General features: G+C 43.2%; 1 protein-coding gene across 6 annotated transcripts in view; it reads right to left on the bottom strand.

Annotated features, from left to right (window-relative positions):
* PDZD2 (PDZ domain containing 2) overlaps nt 1-18833 on the bottom strand; it is a 142615-nt gene that overhangs the window by 38677 nt on the left and 85105 nt on the right. For 5 of the 6 annotated variants that reach the window (XM_062599491.1, XM_062599492.1, XM_062599495.1 and 2 more), the window contains 4 exons: nt 16988-17130; nt 16052-16184; nt 13778-13942; nt 10-121 (listed from right to left, as the gene is read on the bottom strand). In XM_062599491.1, coding sequence (XP_062455475.1) covers nt 10-121; nt 13778-13942; nt 16052-16184; nt 16988-17130 — 553 coding nt within the window. The remainder of the gene's footprint in view (nt 1-9; nt 122-13777; nt 13943-16051; nt 16185-16987; nt 17131-18833) is intronic. The other variant, XM_062599493.1, reaches the window with a different exon arrangement.

Raw genomic sequence — 18833 nt, 5'->3', positions numbered from 1 at the left:
CTGCGTTACCTTGGGATCGACTTCTGTATTTCAATATGCCACTTCCCAGAGTTGGACTCTGGTTGTTTCCTTTGGATGCTTCTGCACAAGATGGATCTTCAGACTTCTCTGTTTCCATGACCTAAAAAAAACAAACAAAGAACCTGATTTACTTGCAAATCAGAAGTTGATGGAATCTTTTTCTTTTTCAATAACACAAGGGATAGAAAATTCCACAGCACATCATCATTTTCCAAAGTATGTCATTATATTAAGCCAGCACACATTTTTGTAAGTAATTTTCAGGAGTGTCTTTGAATATTACTAAATATTTTTATGTAAGGGCATGCCTAGACAGCAGTCCTCCGCAGGGTACCATACTAATGCCTCCAGACTGCCACTAGTACCAAAACCAGCTCATTCAGGGGCTTCTCCACACATATTCACAAAATTTTAGTGTAGTTTTTATTGCCGTTTGTTCAGCTCAACCAACTTCCAGAGACATCACAACAGCATCTTTATAGATACGACCACTTAAAGAAAAGTGTTATTTTACTGCTGGAGTCCACAGTTGAATACCAATGCACGTTGTGGACAAAAACCTAATTCAACAGAAGGTGATGAGGGTTACACAGCTAAGCAGTCAAAAGCCTAGAAATGCTCAACTTAAATTTACACGTAAAACCGCAACCCTGAGTAGATGCACACAGACACGAGGAACCTGCTCACCTGCTGTCCGCTGCCTTGCGCTGACAAGTGCGAGGTGAGTGTCAAAGGCTACTGGCATTTGCCCAGGTGCAGATGAAAATTTTAGGTGACAACCTACAGACCTGCCACCTTCAGCAGTATGGTCACACATGTCCTTTCCGAGTTGGTTTCTCCAGAGAAGTGCTGCGCTGCTCAAGTGTACTCTTTACAAAACAAGCAAGGACTCTCCTTAACACATATGTTGTGGAAGATCCTAGTGATTTCTTTCTCCCCTCCCCTGCTTCCTTTACCAAGCTACAGTGGTAACAGTTTCCTAGATGTGCCACTACACAGTGATCCTCAAGGTGCTCCTTATTCATACCCTAGTTCCATGCTTTCACCCCATTATCTACCATGCATTTTCTGCACAGTTTGAGAAAGTTTATGACAAGGAGAACAAATTTCCAATAGAAGCTACTTACTGGTCACATAATATTTTTAATCTGTCATACAAACTAGTTGTAAGTCAGTTAAAAAAAAAAAAGAAAAGAAAAAAGAAGACCCTCAAACAAACAACTGAACACACCTTTTTTTTTGCTAAAAATAAATTCTACTCCCATTTTTCAAAATTAAAAACAGCAAAATTGTTTCAGCACAGCATTTGTCTCCCATCCTGCAATCCCTCTTTTCCCAAAATCAAGAAAACCAAAACTAATCTTTTGCACAGAGTCTAAATCTTATGATTTCAATTCAAAGGGTAAAAATTTCAGGAAAAGACAAAGATAGTAGATAACAGGGATCTAGAGTGAAAACCACTGTTCAGTCTTGTCTTTTTACTCATCTCTCTTCAATATTAAGAGTTACACATAGTTTTAAAACTTGCACGTTTGTTATTTTTCAAGGTGTTGCAGCAATGACCAGAGAGTCCACCCCAATACCAAACGCTCTGCAACACCATTCCACAGAATGTGAATTCATCTAAAGAACAAAATAATTATTAGTCTAGTAAAACCAGTGCCTATAATTTGCCTATCCTCATGAGGGATTCTTTCCAGAAAGAGATAAGAAAACAGGCCAAAAAGCCCCCTTGCAAAATACCCAAACTATCACTGACTAGGCCACAGCCAAAGCATCACCAAAGTATCTCCTTGAGAGCGTGCCTACAATACAGCTGTTCAGAAGTGAGCCAGGACTTCAACGGATCGCACGAAGTTGTACTGGAACTGACCATGTAAGCGAGAACAGCCAGTATAGGAGAGAACACCTCCCTCGCAGAGGGCAGACATCACTCACTCAGACGCACACAAATCATGTACCTCGTGGTTTTAGAGCAGGGAGAATCAATCAGGTGCCCAGGAGCAGCATTCATGCTGCAGAGGAGGAATATCTGAAGCACAGGGATGGAGAAAACCAAGTGAGGATGCCTGGATGAAGCAGGCAATTTTGTCTCCGCTCTGCAGACACGGTGCTGCCTCTCTCTCTCTCGCAGCAGCTTGAGGTGGTACCAGGCTGTACAGCTGTGTTTATTTAGCAAGTCAACTGCCTAAGGGAGCTGGAGTTCATACACAGGTAAGACCAATCTGCATATTCAATGGAAAAGTACAGCTATTTACATAAGTAATCTCACCACTTAATCTTTGCCTATCCTTATGAACTGAGCCTCTTCCAAGTTACCCTCTTTACTCCTGCTGGATTCCCTGCCATCTCTCTCGGCATCTCACGTTGCTCCCATCTTCCACCCGCCTTTGCTTCTTACTGTTTTCTCCTCCCTAATCTTCTCCCAGTGCCCCAAAACTGCAGCTAGAAGTGCCAAGCATGCTGCCTGCCTGCTCTCACTGAGCCTCCTCCTTCTAATCTCTCCACCGCATTTGCATGGGGACTGAGCAAAGACTCATCCTTCAGACCCCTCCTGAACAGGGACCAGGATGCTCAGAGCATCTCCTGGGCATCCTCCCAGCCCTGGAGCAAATCCCAGCCCAGAGACACAGAGGACTTCTCTCCTGACAGTGATGGATCCAATCTCACTTTTCAGGGATCTGAGCATGGTCCAATGCTGCAGAACTGTTTCATTTCCGCACTGCACATGAACACGGGATGTTGCACCTGACATAACTACTCAGCTTCCAGCAACTCAGAGCGCAGGAGAAGAAACTCAGGTCAGTTGGCAGCAGCCTAGACACCCTCTAATCCGCACTGTTATATCCTATTCCCATATGGAGCCAGGACTCAGGAGCCAGGGCTCAAGAGCCAACCATTTGGTACATCCCGAGTTCCTGCTACACAGGGTTTTGTTTTGTTTTAGAGATTTCCTGCTTTTATTTATTTATTTAAACTATGCAACAGAAGCAATTGCAGATGCATTCTGCAACTACATAAATTTCAGCCTGGTCAGGTAGGATGAAGAATAGGAGAGAACTGCCACCTCCATTAATAAAATGCAGCCCATCCCTTCACATCATTACGTGCAATCCTAGAGGCTGTAAAAGCCTGCAGACAGGAAACACCCAACTGCACGTATGGGCTGGAGAAGGGCATGTGTGTGTAAACATAAAGTACAGCCTGAAGACATTCTTAGCAGCTTCCTGAAATTACACTTTATCCAACTTGGGTTCAGACTCCAGTAAAAAGTAAAAACATCTAAATTACCTATGTCTCTGTTTATTTCTTATTTTAGCAAAAATACTTCTCTGACATGGATTATAAACATTTAGGGGAAGACATTCTAGCCCGCATGATACGTGCTATAAAGTAGATCTTATTTAAGTTGTTGAGCTTGTCTAATAAACCACCGAGGGTTTTATCCTACTCTGAAAACACTCAGAAATCCAATCCACAAAGCATTCAATAACTCCCAATAGTAGTGTGTCTGTAATCTTTGGCTCCAACGAGGGCTGCACTGTCGTAACTTAGACGAGAAAAAAAACGCAGCTCCACCTTATCCTTCTGGCCACACGTGAAAGTATCGTTTTACTGTCTCAAGCCAGCTGCCAGGACTGTAACCATGCCATTTTAATTTTCCTTGCTTTCAAGGAAACGGAGCTTATTATTTCAGTTTTGTATGCCTCTCATTAAACCAAACTAATAAATCCTGGTCAGCGCTGTTTCGTCGTTAAGGACGAGGGGAGTTTTAATACGCACAGTAGTTTTGAGACATCTAAACACAGAGACCGTTCTGCCAGTTCATTAAGTAACTCCAGGATCAAGCGATGGTGACATCTCAATTGATTTCAAAGGAAAGAGTGCTATCACGAACACACAGCCCCGGCACCGCACCAGGACGAACAACCGCCCCCGGAGCCCTCCCTCGGGCAGAGCTCCAGCGTGACCAGGCCCTTAATTAGGCAAGATGAGGAGCAGGATTATAAAGAGTCTGCGTTGTTTAACCACAAACAGCTTGGCAATCACCACCGATTTACAAAAACAAGGCAGCACACGTGGGATGACACAATTTAATAAGCAAACTGCTTTACTGCTGCTGTTGCCGAGCTCCCAAGCTGCTGTCTTTCCCAGCAGTGAGCCCATCTAACTCCCCAAGGCAGAGCCTGCTGGATTTCTTCGCTGAAGAGCGTTAGCAGAAGACAGACAAATTTAACGTGATATTTGGGAAGTGAAACTAGGAGGCAGCAAGCACCGAGAATTAGATTAAAATTAGCCTGAGCTGTCCAGAGCTCTCCAAATTCGCTCATACCTGCACCAGCAGAGAGTCAAACCAACTGCAGCAAGTCCACTGCCTCCTCCGAAACGACACGTTCGGAGAGGAACGGCCGTGCCCCGGCACGCAGCAACGGTGTACGAGCTCCTCGGGACGGCTCTCGACTTCCTCGGTCCTGCCAAAGCCAGGACAGCCTTTCCTTGAGCAGCGCTCATAGTCGATCATGAAAGCACCAACACTGCTACACGCGTAGGGCGGCCGGCAGAACAAACCCAGCCTGCACTCCGTGCTCCGGCACCGCGTCTCCAAGAGCAGCTAGCATTGGCCCCTTCAGAGAAAGGCACAAAATGGCCTTACACAAATCTGGATTAGCCTGGTCCCTACGGAAAGTCCTTCTAGTCCCTCGAGACTAGCTGATGCCGTAAAGGCTTTAAATTTTCCCCAAATTTGGAGGATTTTCTTGGAAGATTTGTTATAATTCTAGTTGTTCCAGTAATTCATGCAATTATTTATTGCTTTCAGGGACGCAGCACGCTTTAAGCCTTAAATGCATCTCGCAGACAAGGAGCTCCACAGGCCTGCTTACCTCGCAAAGTAAAATACCTCCACTATTAAATTAGTTCTTTTTCTGTTTAATTGATTCCACCCCCCACTCTCCCCAGAAAAATTACAAAGCACAACACTGTAATTTAGCGGCGTTAACACTGCAAACAAAGCAAATTTTTTAAATCAGGGTAGGCACTGAGCTTTCCGCTGTTTACTGCTCTAGTTTTATGGCACATGCAAAGCCTCAGGGATGGCTGAAGAGACCAGGAGGAGCCAGAACGCACCTACGTTAGAGGTACGACCCTGTCAAAATGTCCCGGATCGAAGCTGGAGAAGAGGGCATCCTTGGCCGAAGCCACAGGGCTGGTGGCCCAGAGCCCACCATTCCCAGAGCGAGCTCCGGGACTCCCTTCTTCATACGGCATCGCCACTGCACACGGTCACAGCACAAGTGCCAATATCCAAACGGAGCTGGGGATGGAGAAGAGGAGGAACACCAGCCTGCGTGTCAGTGCTCATTTAGTGCTTTAGTTGGGCTTCTTGGAAAAACCTCCAGCATGACTCCAGGGGGGCTCAGGTTTGGGCTAGACTTCACAGCGCCGGCAGCCTCCCCCCGCAGCGGCCCTGGGAACTCCTGCGCCGGTACCGCAACGCAGCCTGCACTTCCTTCTGCCTGGGGAAAGGGGATGTGAACCAGGCCTCCATTCACTAATTATAAAGAAAGTGTTGGAAACCTCTGTGTTCATGTGCAAGCAAGGAGATCAGGAAGTCAGATAAAAGTTCCAGAAGGGGAGCTGCCCTGTTTTCTGAATAGGTGGAAATGCTAAATAAACAAAACAGAAGCCTTTAAAGTGGTCTCTTGAAGAATGCCTGGTCTATCACTCTACCAAATGCCCACATTCAAAAGCCTCAGTTTGCGGGTCATGCAGTAGTTGCTAGCAAGAGCATTATTTTCAGCTTCAGTAGGTACAGAATTCCGATTTTTTTTAATTGCTGTTTACCAAGTCCATTAACTAGTCACACATAAACCTACACGTGAAATATAACTTGGCACTTATCAACACCAATGCAGTAGCACCTACCACTTGCACACGCTCAGCACACAGAATGCAAACATGCTGCAGCACAGATCAGTTGCTCTCATCTTACACAGTGCTCATTTTATTTTGTATGAGAGCTTCCTGTGCCCCATAACATGCTTCAATGAGCTTAGGATCAGCAATGCAGCATGGTCATGCTCTGGTCATGGCCCAGAGGATGCTGGCAGCCTGCAAGTTCTCAATGTACAAAGATTTCAAATGAGCTGGTTTCAAAGACTCCCTGGTGCTATGGCATTTTTATGGTCAGGGCCGTAGTCAAGTAAAAGAAGGTTTAAGTTTCAAATTTCCAAATGGTTGCTAAGAATAACAGAAAAGTTTTGAAGACCCAAACATTGCAAATATCCTTTTAAATAGAAAAAAACACAGGAAATGGCTAATGCAACCAAGTTCTCCAAGAAGAGGTTATCACAGATAGCCACAAGTGCTTGTAAACAGTAAGATGCTCCCACCCATCAGTTCCCAGTGCTTTGGGGGCCAGATTACTACTCTTCTGCAATATATCGTGATTTTTACTACAAACATCTTCTGAGCTGAAGAAAATCAAGCGCGGGCATTTCTGAAATGGTTCACAAAGACATCACTGCCGCTTTATTTTTTTATGCTTTATCACCCCCAAAATCAAAACATGTTTGCATGCAGTATATTCATAGGCCACGAGATGTCTCCATGTGCTGCAGAGTTGTCAGAAGATTGGCCGTGGTAAACAGAGGAGACAAACATGGAACTCAAGTTGTGTGAAAGCTGGTCTGACTCCTCAGCTGCTTTCTTTAATAAATGCTCATGGTTTAGCACAAACCTGGAGCCCATACATTATGACAAACCATAAGCTGCTTCAGATCTTTTTAATTACAACCTTTTTACTTGGGGTGAGGGACAAAGGCAGCAATAGACAATCCTCAAAATAAACAGCTCTCTTGAGAACAGAGCAAGACCTCCCTAATACTGAAGTCAACCCACAGCTGCAGAGAACATTCCCATGACACAGCTGGTAGAAAGCTTTGGATTTCAGTTCTAAAACCAGTTTATATCATCCTAAGTACATGAGAGAATATGGAATCCATAAGCATTAAGTCCTTTCATACCTGAAACCTATGTATTACATAGGCTGTATTTATTCAAGCACAGTAAACCCAGAGTACATTTGAGCTGAACCCAACCAAGACTGGACTGCGTACACGTTCAAGAATTTGCAGATAAACAAACTGCAGATGTGATGATACGACATTCACGCTAACTCTCAAATCCTAGAGCCTTTACCATCTTTCTGCTAATGTACGTGAACTGGATGGCTGTGACAGCATCTGTCTTGTTCCAGTGCCACGAGGGGGTTATTTTTAGTTTGTTAAAGGCAGTTCATCTCCTTCAAAGCTGGGCAGTTATCCAAACAGCCAAAGGAGAGATGGGCTGTACTGTGCATCTTTTGCTTTATAGGAAAAACCCTCATTCAGAAAAACAAAACATACAGAACCTGTACTGTATATAAACTGTGTTTCTATCACTGTGCTGACTTGGCTTTCAAACACATTACATGGAAGAGCAAGAATTGTAACTCTGGGCATTGTCTACGCTGATATTTATGGTCAAATCACAAAGGTTATCTTCCGCTAGCCAAAGCAACAGGGGACATTTCATAGCTTGTAGCCTGCATCATATCTACAAGGAACCCTGTTGATAATCAGTCTCTGGATGAAACAATTTCCCCTGGGCTTGTCCTTAACAGAGAGGCAGGAGAAAGTGGCCCAGGATGGCTGGAAGTCAGGAACAGGCGAGTGTGCGACTGCTGCTAGGAAACTCTCTCCTGACCTCAAGAACCTATCTCCATTAAAAACTCTTTAGGACAGATAAATTTTAGAACCTGTGGAAAACAGTACTTGAAGGACGTCATACCCTAGCAGCTTTCCATCACTTCTTCCCCTCACCAAAATCATACAATGCACACAAACTCCCATACTCTCCCCAGCTCCTTGCTGGCACCCCAACACCACCATCTGCCCTTCGCAATTCTAGGGCAAGCCCACAGCAATACAGAAGAATTGCAACAGATTCTTTTCATGTGACATGGCACCTGGAGACAACAGGGTTACTCACACACAAGAGGATCAGTCACATTAGGCAAGCAAGATTTGGTCCTAAAAATTTTGTCATTTTCTTTTGCCCAAATTCCTCACTATATTTACTCTAATTTCACTGGTCTTCTCGATTCACTGTAGGACCTAGTGCATCTGTTCAGCCAGAGCATGACTGAAGGGCATTGCAGAAGCACAGACCCACAGATACGCTCGATGAGACTTTATCTCAGAAAGACTGTCAGACTTGAACAAATGCAGTAATTATAGATGTCCAGCAGCTCCCAGATATGCTAAGCTGAGGCTGGACCCTGTTCTCGCCTGTCCTTGCAAAGGGGGGAAATCAGTGCCAAAGGAGATGATCAGTCAGAATAAGCCAGAAACTGCAAACACTTCCAGCCCTCGCCGCGAAGACTAAAGACCTAGCCCAAGATGAGGGCAGGCCACATCCTAGCCTCACACCGTGCTCATCGTCTTCTTTCCAAGTGAAATATTTCAATGCAAAGCAGATTACTGACAGCAAGAGGTCTTTCTCACTTTTCCAGACATGCAATTCTATTTGAAAAGTGATTCATGTTTCAGCATCCTCTTCTGAGGTTGCAGTACCTTAATGGGAACGAATGCTTGAGACCTCTAAGTAATGAGGGTCCCTCCCTGCGCTCTGCACACATTTAATTGTTGAGTTATGCTTCCTGCTCCTTTTCAATGCTAATGCTTTCTCTGAAATGCTCTTCCAGTGTTTCCAGAAGAACTTTTGACCCCAAGAGTGTTTTTAAACTTATGGCATTGTTATCCTTCTTCCTTATTATGTTTGCATGGCTAGAGGTAATTACATATGGATTCTCCAGTAAGACAGAAAGGCTCGCAATGGGAAATAACTAAACATTCCTAAGGCTCAGATTAAGAAAAAAAAAAAAAAGAAAAAGAAAGAAAGAAAAAGAAAAAAAAGAGGAGGTGGAGGGAAACAAATGCATTTCTGCATATTCACAAAACAGGTTTATTTATCCAATTTCAGCAGCAAGCCTTGCCAAAAACATAAGTGGGTTTTGGCACAGATAAAGAAACCTAGCTCATGCAAAAAAACCCCTGGTATTTAAACTTTAACCAGCAACATCCTGTTTCTGTTACAGTAGGAGTATCAGATCTTGGTGGGTCACAGCAGTCTCCACATGCAACGCACCCACAACTTGGATTAAGGTACACATTGAGCACTTCAGGTCAACACAAAATGATTCAATACTAGCAAAAGGGTTTTAGAGCCCTGGAGCAGAGGGGGTGGGAAAGAGAGAAGGGGACTGTCAGAAGAATAGTCTCTTTCCTCCCCCAAACACCAGCAGCAAGCATCTCCAGCGTTGCTCTCCCTCTGGAGCTGCGCACTCAAGCCTCCCCAGGCAGAGACTGTCCTTTTGTGTTAACTTTTTCGATTTTCTCATCCATCCATTCACATGAACCTGTTCATTACAGCTGAATATTTAACAAAGAAAATATCTGATTGTCCTCTATTGAACAATAGCACCAGAAACAACAGCAAAAATCTTTCAGAAGCAGCTAGGAATGGTGCACACCTCTACACGGGCACCTAAAATGCTCCAAAGTCATCAGACACTTTGCAAATTCTTGGCAGATCCATTTTCTGTCGAGTTCATTTCCCAGGTTGCTCTGCCATCCAGCAATAGTGACAAACAGGTTCAATTTGAAGCAGCAGAAATGCTAGAATTAAAAATAAATAGTCCAAGGCAAATAGTACCCTATCGTCCTATTTCACTTGGACACAAATAATGACATTTTAAAATATCAATGTCAATTGCACAAGGCAAAATATGGATTTGGGGTGAGAGTTTAAAATCCCAAAGTAATTCAGGACAATTTAAAACAAACTCTGCGGCCCAGTATTTCATATCCGAAGTTAAGAAACATTTTGGTCAAACTAGCTCCAAAAGAAATGCACTTTAAGGATATTAGTGTAATCCTTTCCTGCCCAGCAGTATGAGTTTTATTAAAGTTAGAACTTGAAGGGATGTTTCACGTTAAACATGATTTTACATAACAAGACTCTAGAAACAGAGCTCCAGTTAAATTATGCTTATGAAACTTTTATTAATGTGACACAACAAATGGACTTTTAAGCAAGCTTTACAAGTGATATTTGTCTTAAATTACAGTTTTCAAGTAACACTAACAACTCTTCTACTGTCTCCTGAAGAAGCTGAATAGCTCAGAACACTGCCAAGTGGGAAACACTGGGGCAAAACTTAAGGTTTTAAAGAACTTAGTCACAGGGAAAACTCTAAAGAGCCAGCAGGCTAAAAGAGAATTTTTTTTTTTTTCAATGTGTCCTCTCACAGGGGACATAATTTAGATCAGGTTGCCCAGGGTCTGCTCCAGTTGAGTTCTGAATATCTACGAGGACAACGACTTCGGTACACGTCTTAGTTGTATATGATTATTTCTGATGCCACATCCCTTTGGCTCCATACGTGACTTCATGAGAGCCCTCACTGCGCGCCTGCAAGCTGCCGGGGGTTCCCTCTCCCAGGGCGTTCTGCAGAGTTCAGGAAGGGATACGGACCCCTCCGCCCCGAAGCACCGTGCCTACTTCAGCATGTAAAAGATGAAGCACTAACTCACTAATAGCAGGACTATAATTTATGGTTCTGCTCAGCACTGTACTATATTCATAACAAAGTTACTGAAATAAGACCTTGGACAATGCTAAGAGCTTTCAAAATCTTCGATGCTGCAAATCTGGTAGCATCTTCTACGCCTAGACTCCAGAATTAGAATTACCTAACGCTGGTCAGCAAACACCTGCCTGTTATTGCCCCCAGCCTCCCACAGTAACTACAGCCTACAGAAGTGAGACAGAGCTGCCCCTGAGCCCAGCAAGCTGCACTGCACAACGGTTGGTTGCACACAGTTAGTTTTAAAGTTTTCCATGTTCACTTGGCCTTTCGCACAGCAGCAACAAGCGGTCAGGGGGGAACGGCAGAGGCAGACTCTAGGACTACAAAAAGGGACAGCGGACCCGCAGCTGAAGATAAATCATATTGAATTACTTTTTGTTACCTAACCACCCAGGACGTGACACCACTGACACCATCCCTTTCAGGCTCTAAAATACTGCAAAATAAGAAAGAAAACTCATTAACCTCTTGTCAGAGGTGAGAAACCATGCGTAAGATAACTCCTGACCAGAGTCGAGCTGGGAATCACTTCCCAAGTGAAGGGTTTTGATGCTGAAACTGAGCTCACGATCTCAGTTACACTGGTCCAGACCTTGAGTACCTACCCCCTGAAAGTATAATTCCATTATATTTTCCAGGGTAAAAGAACAGAAAAGCTTAGCTTCTGCTTCAACCATCACTCACACTGTCACCTCTTATCTACAGTACATATATGGAGTATATATATGAGAGAAAGAAACCATATAAACATCCTCAAGGGAGTTGGAGGAGCAGAGAACAGCAATTTCCAAAACAATTTTGCCAGAATATATATGATTATATACATTAGATATACATAGTTACTTGAAAAAAAAAAGGCGATGCTTCATGTCTAAGCTGACCTTCAAATTGGCTTCAAAAAGCCTTACTATGAAAAAAACTTCCTCTTTGTCTTGCTAGACCAAGTAAAGCAATGCATGAAGTATCTCTTCAATACACCGACCCTCCTACGCGCGTGCCCGGCTCAGCTCTCCCTAGCAGGCTGCACTAGCCCTGCCGACGTGGTGAGCCCACAGCGAGTCTCCCGCTGTACCGACCGCCAACCTCGCGCTGCAGATAGTCATGTCCTGTACTCCTGATGGCAACCACACAAGGGGAATGAATGCAAAGGCATCCCACATTTTGGATTAGAAGAGGACAGATTTCATTTCATCTCAAGTAAAAAAGGAAGACGATTTGGCCCCAAGAGACACAAATAACTTAGTAGGGCTACATCCCTCTGAATTCCACACCCCCCCCAAATAAGTATATAAAATCAATTAAGTTTAATAGAAATAGAGAGGAGAAATTAGAAGAATGGAATGCCATTCTTCTAATGTGTTTGTTGTACACGGATTTCTAGGATTTTCCTCCTAACCCCCATGTAATGCATTATATAAGCATAGAGGTAATACCATCAGAAGCAAGAATGCCACACAGGTAGACATGATCAAGCTAGCTTTAAAATCAGGATAGCACCACTAACAGCAACAGTGGCACTGGTACAGATTCAGGGCAGGCTACAAACTCTGCTGTAGGACCCTCGGTGGGCTTGTTTGGTAGGGTCTTCAGTGACGTGCATGCTACCTTGAGTTTCCCCTAGTGTTATTAATCTGGAAAGGAAATATCCGATAACATCAAAAAAGCCATCAGTGAAAACCACAAAACCCTTGCTGGAAATTCAGGGGCATATGGAGCGACAAATAATTGTTAATGTATGCTGAAAATTTCACTAGAATGTTAGATAGCTGCATCCTAAAGCCCTATATAACTAAGCATTGCAAAAATTGATTTTAATGTTCAAGGTTTGCTGAGCCACAGCCTTGCAAATAATTACCAGAATTTGAAGCATAACATCAAGAAGAATTGCAAAATACTTTTTAAGCCAAAAGAATGCTCAGATGTCCACTCAAGTTAGCACACAAATACTAGAATTATCATCAACACTAAGCATCTCTAATTTATTCATTTCTCCCTCCCTCCCACAAATAGTCAGCCTGGCACATAAAATAAAAGACTGTGCAGAAACAAAGCTACAAGAAAACAAAACTTGTTGCACAAAAGACTTGTTTGAGAGCAGGAACTGTTATAAGCACATAAACTGGAGACAGTACACAGGTATAAAGTGAATACCAGCATCAGCTAGGTATTCATCTTGGGGAGAGATCTGTTGCATGAAAGATGGAAAGTATCAGAATATAAAATAAAAACAAATCACTAAATAATACATCATGTTATAAGTCCTTCCAAAAGTTTAAGAGATTTATTATAATTGCCTCAGAAAAGAGGGAGAAAGACGAAAAAAGAAAATGACAAAACCTTCACTTGAATCCACTCGCTTTCTCTCGGCTGTAAACTCTTTAGGGTAGAGATCATCATTTTATTCTGTGTCTGCACAATACAACAGAGGTCCAGGACACAGATGAAGCTTCTGAGAACTGCTACATTAGAAATAAATAACAATAATCCACTTAATCTCTGCTGAATACAGCCCTGAAGGGAATACAAGTGAGATTATCAATTGGCAGCATTTATTCAGTAGAGCTTCAGTTACAGTTCACAGCCAGAAACTCGTTCTTCCCCCAAAGTCTCTTGGCTTCAACAGAGCAAATAACAACTTGAAGTATTGGATCATAAACTGTTAAAGTTTAGTTACAAAAGGAAGAGAAAAAAGAGTGTGTTACTATGCAAACCATGCAAGAGACTTATCAGTTCCAACAAAAGCATTTGGAAGTGGGTGGAAAACAATCCAGCAACAGAGAGGGGGAAAAAAAAAAAGAAAAGAAAGAAATCCCACATCGCCACATAACTTGGAGGACACGGGAGCTCTTACTCCCCGTGATGCTGCTTTGCCACGGCGCAGTAACAGAGAGATGGCAGAAGCTGCAGTTGATCACATCACCAGTTAAGCTTGTCAATGCAAAGCAGGGCTGGGTCAGATCGCCCTGGCCCGAAGACCCATTCTGTGTCCGGCTGGAGGAGAACACGACAGATACAAACCGATGTCAAGGGACAGAGTAAAAACATCACCAAAACCACACTTACAGCAACCAAAGTTTCAGGAACCACATTCACTCCCTTCGCATCTTCTTCTGGCTCTTCATTTTCTTTATTATCAGTGCAAGAGATAGTGTCTTGGACTGAGCAAGTGCTAAGCAAGTCTGGCAAACTGGTAGATGGGTACTTCAGAAAATCCCCTTCAGCAGATTCCTACCAGAGACACAACAAAACAGGTTATATGACATGCAGAGAACCACTAAAGTCCAGGCAAAAGTGCTCCGTTTCCCTTGCCTGGTGAGAGCTCACTGATAATCTTCCCCAGTTACATATTTCCATTTGCTCATAATGTTGCAGTTATAAAAATCAGTTCTGATTTTAAAGTGCATGTATAGTAAGCATAGGCCAATAAATTTCTAAAACGTTTAGATTTTATAAGAGAGAATTTAAAATAAATGCTTCTCCAACAGCCTGCTCCTCCATACCCTGAATTTATTAAGATGTCATTGCAAGAAGACTCAGAGTTTAGAGAACTCATTACTCATTTCATCATGTTCTCAAATCACACTCTGCGTTCCTGCACTCTCCTTGTAGATATTCTCTTTCACTTGCATTCTATCTACAGCATAAGAATAGTAAGCTGTTAACACTACTTAGCAGAATAAAACGAAAACCGACCCACCAATCCTGTATCTACTTTGTCCCGAATCCTTAAGGACCTCTCTCCATTCTTTGGTATGTTTTCCGGTAGGTAAACATGTGCATAAACTAAAGGCAGCGGTGAGACAGAGTCTCATTTTATTGCTTTCAGAACAGATCCTGTGTTCAGAGTGCTCACCAGGCCAAACTGCAAGGCTGCTTTCCCATACTAACAAATAATATCCAAAAAGATCTGCTGGAGAACACTTCACCTATTTACATCTTTCCTCAAATTGCTTGACACAAGGCAAAGATTAGATCCTCAGTTGCTTGGGTTACCAAGTTCCCCTCCTAGTGACATGAAAATTGTCCAAGTACACAGAGTAAGGGCCAAAAGATTCAAAGTTTGATCAGATCTGTAAAGAGCTTTATGCTGTAAGCTTATTCATGATTATTTCGATGTAGTTATTACATGAACAAAGAAATAATTTTAGGAAGTAATTTATGCTAGCTACACTCTTGCTTTCTGGAAGAGGCCCAATTGTCTAAACAAAGTACAAAATGTACCTACTTCAGTTCAGTGTCTTGTTTTGAGAATAAACACTGGTGGGGCTAACACCACATTGCGAGCCTACAGAAGGTCTTGAATGAAACTCCTCTCTCTAATGAAACATTAGAGAAGACACAAGCTCTTTGCGTTGAATCATGAGGCATTGAATATCACCAGGCAAAGTCTATTCTAGACAAGCAGGAGCATAAAGCACTCCAGGAAGCTGTAGGAGCATCCCGAAATTAAACCCACATTAAACCCCACTCAGGCTAGAGCAACCTAAAGGTGAAGCTTACAAAAAGTAAGTAAATACACAGAATCCTGCCCAAAAGGTTCCTGCCACCACCCCAATTTCACACCTGTCCCTGCCCCCACAGGTCCATCCTTGAGACACCAGGAACCTCAGTCACTTCCATGTCGTGGCTTGGCAGACCAACAAACACTTGCATCAAGTCAAATGGAGGACGAGCAAGCTGTGGTCTGAGGGAAGAGAGCGAACTTGGGTGGGCGGACATTTCTCAAAGGAAAAGTATTGTGCAAAACCCCCCTAATCTCTCCTGTGATGAAAGCAAACTAAAGAGCCCTACTGATAAATGAGTTCCACTCTCATTTCCCTGAAATTTCATGCTACTTTATCTGCAATAACTTCACTCCAACCTATTAAGGAGGACAAATTAAGGAATTCAAAGTAAAAGATCATCATCAAGAGACCTCAAGCACAGAGATATGACATGAGATAAGAGTTGCAGAGGCTACACAGGCATAATCTGAAGAGGCTGAGAAGAGCTTGCTTTATTTAGCAGGCTATGTATATTTTAAGAAAATGTTTTTGGCCAGAACTTAAGTAATCTCTGCATGAATAAATACAGTCTCATTTGCACACAGAACTACTGCGACAATATAAGCAAATTACTAAGTTGGCCTATATGTTGCTGATTTGCCACTAATCTAACGCAGCTACCGATACGTTTTTCAATAGCTGTATGTTAAACTTAGAGAAGCAAATGTGCACACATAGCCTTGTATCACAGCTATTAAAAATCTGCCTGTTATATACAGCACACACACAAACACTTTTAAACAGCCATTCAGGGGATCACCAAGGACGAGCACAAAGGATTTACTGAACATACCTTGCTAGCTACCACCAGCTGCACCAGACCAGCTGCAGAGCGAAGAAGGGCCACAGCTTCCTGGTGGGAAAGCCCAACCAACGACTGCCCGTTGATCATGAGGAGCTCATCGCCTGATGTCAATCTGCCGTCCCTATGGAAACCAAGTAGGAACACTGAGCTACAGAAGAGGATCTTCTGCTGATGCTGTACTTAGACAGTATATGTTGGTGTGCAGAGACATGCAAAAGACGTGACTTGGTTAAAGCTGAACTCAAATTGATTTTTGGCCATGTTATTTGCCCTAAGGGTGGGAAGTCGAAGGAACAAAGAAAGGTGCTCAGAAGGGGCTCCACAGCAAATCGTTTAGGAACGTACTATAAACAAAGCCATTCCCCCTTCCCTCTGGGACCAAGTTCCCCTTGCACCCTCCCCAGGCCCTGCTGGAGATGACCAAGGCTCACCCCCTTCCAGAAGGACAGCTCTGCTGTGCTCTCAGCCACACTGAGATCTCGCTTCCCTGGGCCAAGAGTCCACGGTGAATGTCCAGGACACACTGCCAGCATGCAGGGACTATGTCCTCACCCTTTCCCAAGGGTCACTTGGGTTACTTTCCAGGCTCTGTTACCAAGTGGTTGGGAGCCAAGAAAAAGCAGTCATAGTTGATCTGGGGCCTATTGTACTACCCTTCAGAGAAATGAGTATACACTCGTCATGAAAGTAACTGCTTGACTACACTATACGTTAGATTAAACACGCTGGAAGGGCACTCTGATCAACCACAAAAACAAGCTTTTAAGCTAAAAATCCCATATTTTCTTTCTGTAACAAGGACAACATTTTCAACAGCAGTGGGGTAAATTGCCCAGCTTGTCTTTTGAGTTCAGCTAATAGTGATGGCAATGGATGGTCAATCACATGCACTTCAGCTTCGCAGAGGAACCAGTGTCACCTCACCTGTGTGCAGGGCCTCCTTCCTCCACGTGGGTGATGATGATGCTGTGAGGGGACCGCTTCGACCCTCTGCCTCCTGTTATCTGGATTCCCAGTCCATCTGTCCCTTTCAGTATATGCATCTTCCATATACGGCAACCTTCTCGCTGGGAGAAAACGTGCAGAGAGTCCTTGAATTTGCATTTAGACAGTAAAAGAGCGTCCTGAAAATGCCTACTGGTTTAGGACACAGGCACAGGGGTGTAGGCGAGGGCTGCGAGGCTACAGAAGGGAGCTATTTGCAGGCTGACAGCCTTCCTGCCCATCACCAAACATCTGTATAGCTCAAGCTATACAGCTGTGCTGAGCAAGTTGCCTTTGTTATCTGTGGTCCAAGCGAAGGAGGCAGAAAGGAGGAGGCAGCACAGGTTAGTTCAGCATGTGGAGGTTTCCTTGCAGGGCTGTTTGCAGCTTCTTTCCGAGCTATGCAGAACCGCTGCTCGCTATACCCTGATCCTTCCAGCAGCAATTAGCAGCTTCGAGCCCCTTTGCCAAAACTGTCTTGAGAGGAAAGTCAAAGATCTGTAGTAGCTGTGCAAACAGGTTGCAGGAGAGCAAAAGGCCATTCGAGAGGGACCTCGAACACCACTGTAACACAGCTGCTATTGCAGCAGGTACTCATCTTGCCTCATACTGCAGTGTTGACCTCTCCGGAGAGGTTTGCAGTACTTGAGACATAGGAAAGAAAATTTCAGCTGCCCATCAAATATTCCCCTATTTGACACCTGTTGTACCAACCAGAAATAATAAAACTTACACACAGAATAACTTTTCAATAGAGGCAAGGTAATAATGACACCTTTATTTTATTTATTTAAATAGATTATAAATATTCTCCCCAAAAGTGCTTTACAAACTTTGGAGCAATACAAAATGCAGAACAAAAACTAGCTTTGAGGAGTCCTACTGGAAGGATTGGACCCAAAGGAATACAAGAGTGGCAGATATTAGCAGAACAAAAATGGAAAAACAAGCAAGCAAGCAAGCTACATTAGGCAATTGCTAGGAGTCTCTCAAGGAGAAGGGAAGAATCAGGGTAGCAGAATTATGAGAAATTCTATGAAGTTTTCAAGCTTGGAAGACACAGGAAAATACACAATTAGGGTATATTTTTCAGGCCGTTTGCTGAAGTCACTCAGCACTGGCTTATCTCTCTGGGCATCTATTCCTGACAGGTTCTGTTCTACACACAAGTGATGTTCTTGCAGTACACAAATGCTCAAGGAGTGGCAATGATTAAAATTTCATGCAACCTGTGAAGAGCATGTAAAAATCACTGCTTGTTTCTGAGAAATGGAACTGCTAAGTATATCAGTGAACCTAAGGTCTCTGGCAACTTGCAGACTATAAGCCAACTTTTTTTCAGCAGTCTTTCTTTATTAACTGCAAATTGCCCTTAAAAAAAATAAATAAAAAAGACCACTGGGGCCCTATGCTGAGATGTTTAAATGCAATGCCTGATAAGGTTTTCAGATACAGGAACAAAGATGACGGTATCTACATCAGTATCTAAGAACAAAGTGATAAATAATAGATTGACATTACACAGCCCCAAGACTAGAGGTATGATAAACAGGAAAAACAAACCCAGTGTCTTAAAAGTAATCCAAAAGTTTGATCCTGAAAGCGTACACACTTGTGGGTAATTTGTTAACTTGAAAGCCAAGAACATGAGCAATATCCCAACAGGTTTAATGGGATCCTAAATACATTGATAAAAACTCAAGTCTCCTGTTGAATAACAGGGCATGTCAGGACAGAGAATACCTTGAGATAAATTAGACTGATACATGAAGCATCTTGTTAAACA

The sequence above is a fragment of the Rhea pennata genome, chromosome Z (genome assembly GCF_028389875.1).
Source record: "Rhea pennata isolate bPtePen1 chromosome Z, bPtePen1.pri, whole genome shotgun sequence".
In the NCBI taxonomy this organism is placed as follows: domain Eukaryota; kingdom Metazoa; phylum Chordata; class Aves; order Rheiformes; family Rheidae; genus Rhea; species Rhea pennata.
This window is presented reverse-complemented; position numbering and strand designations above follow the sequence as displayed.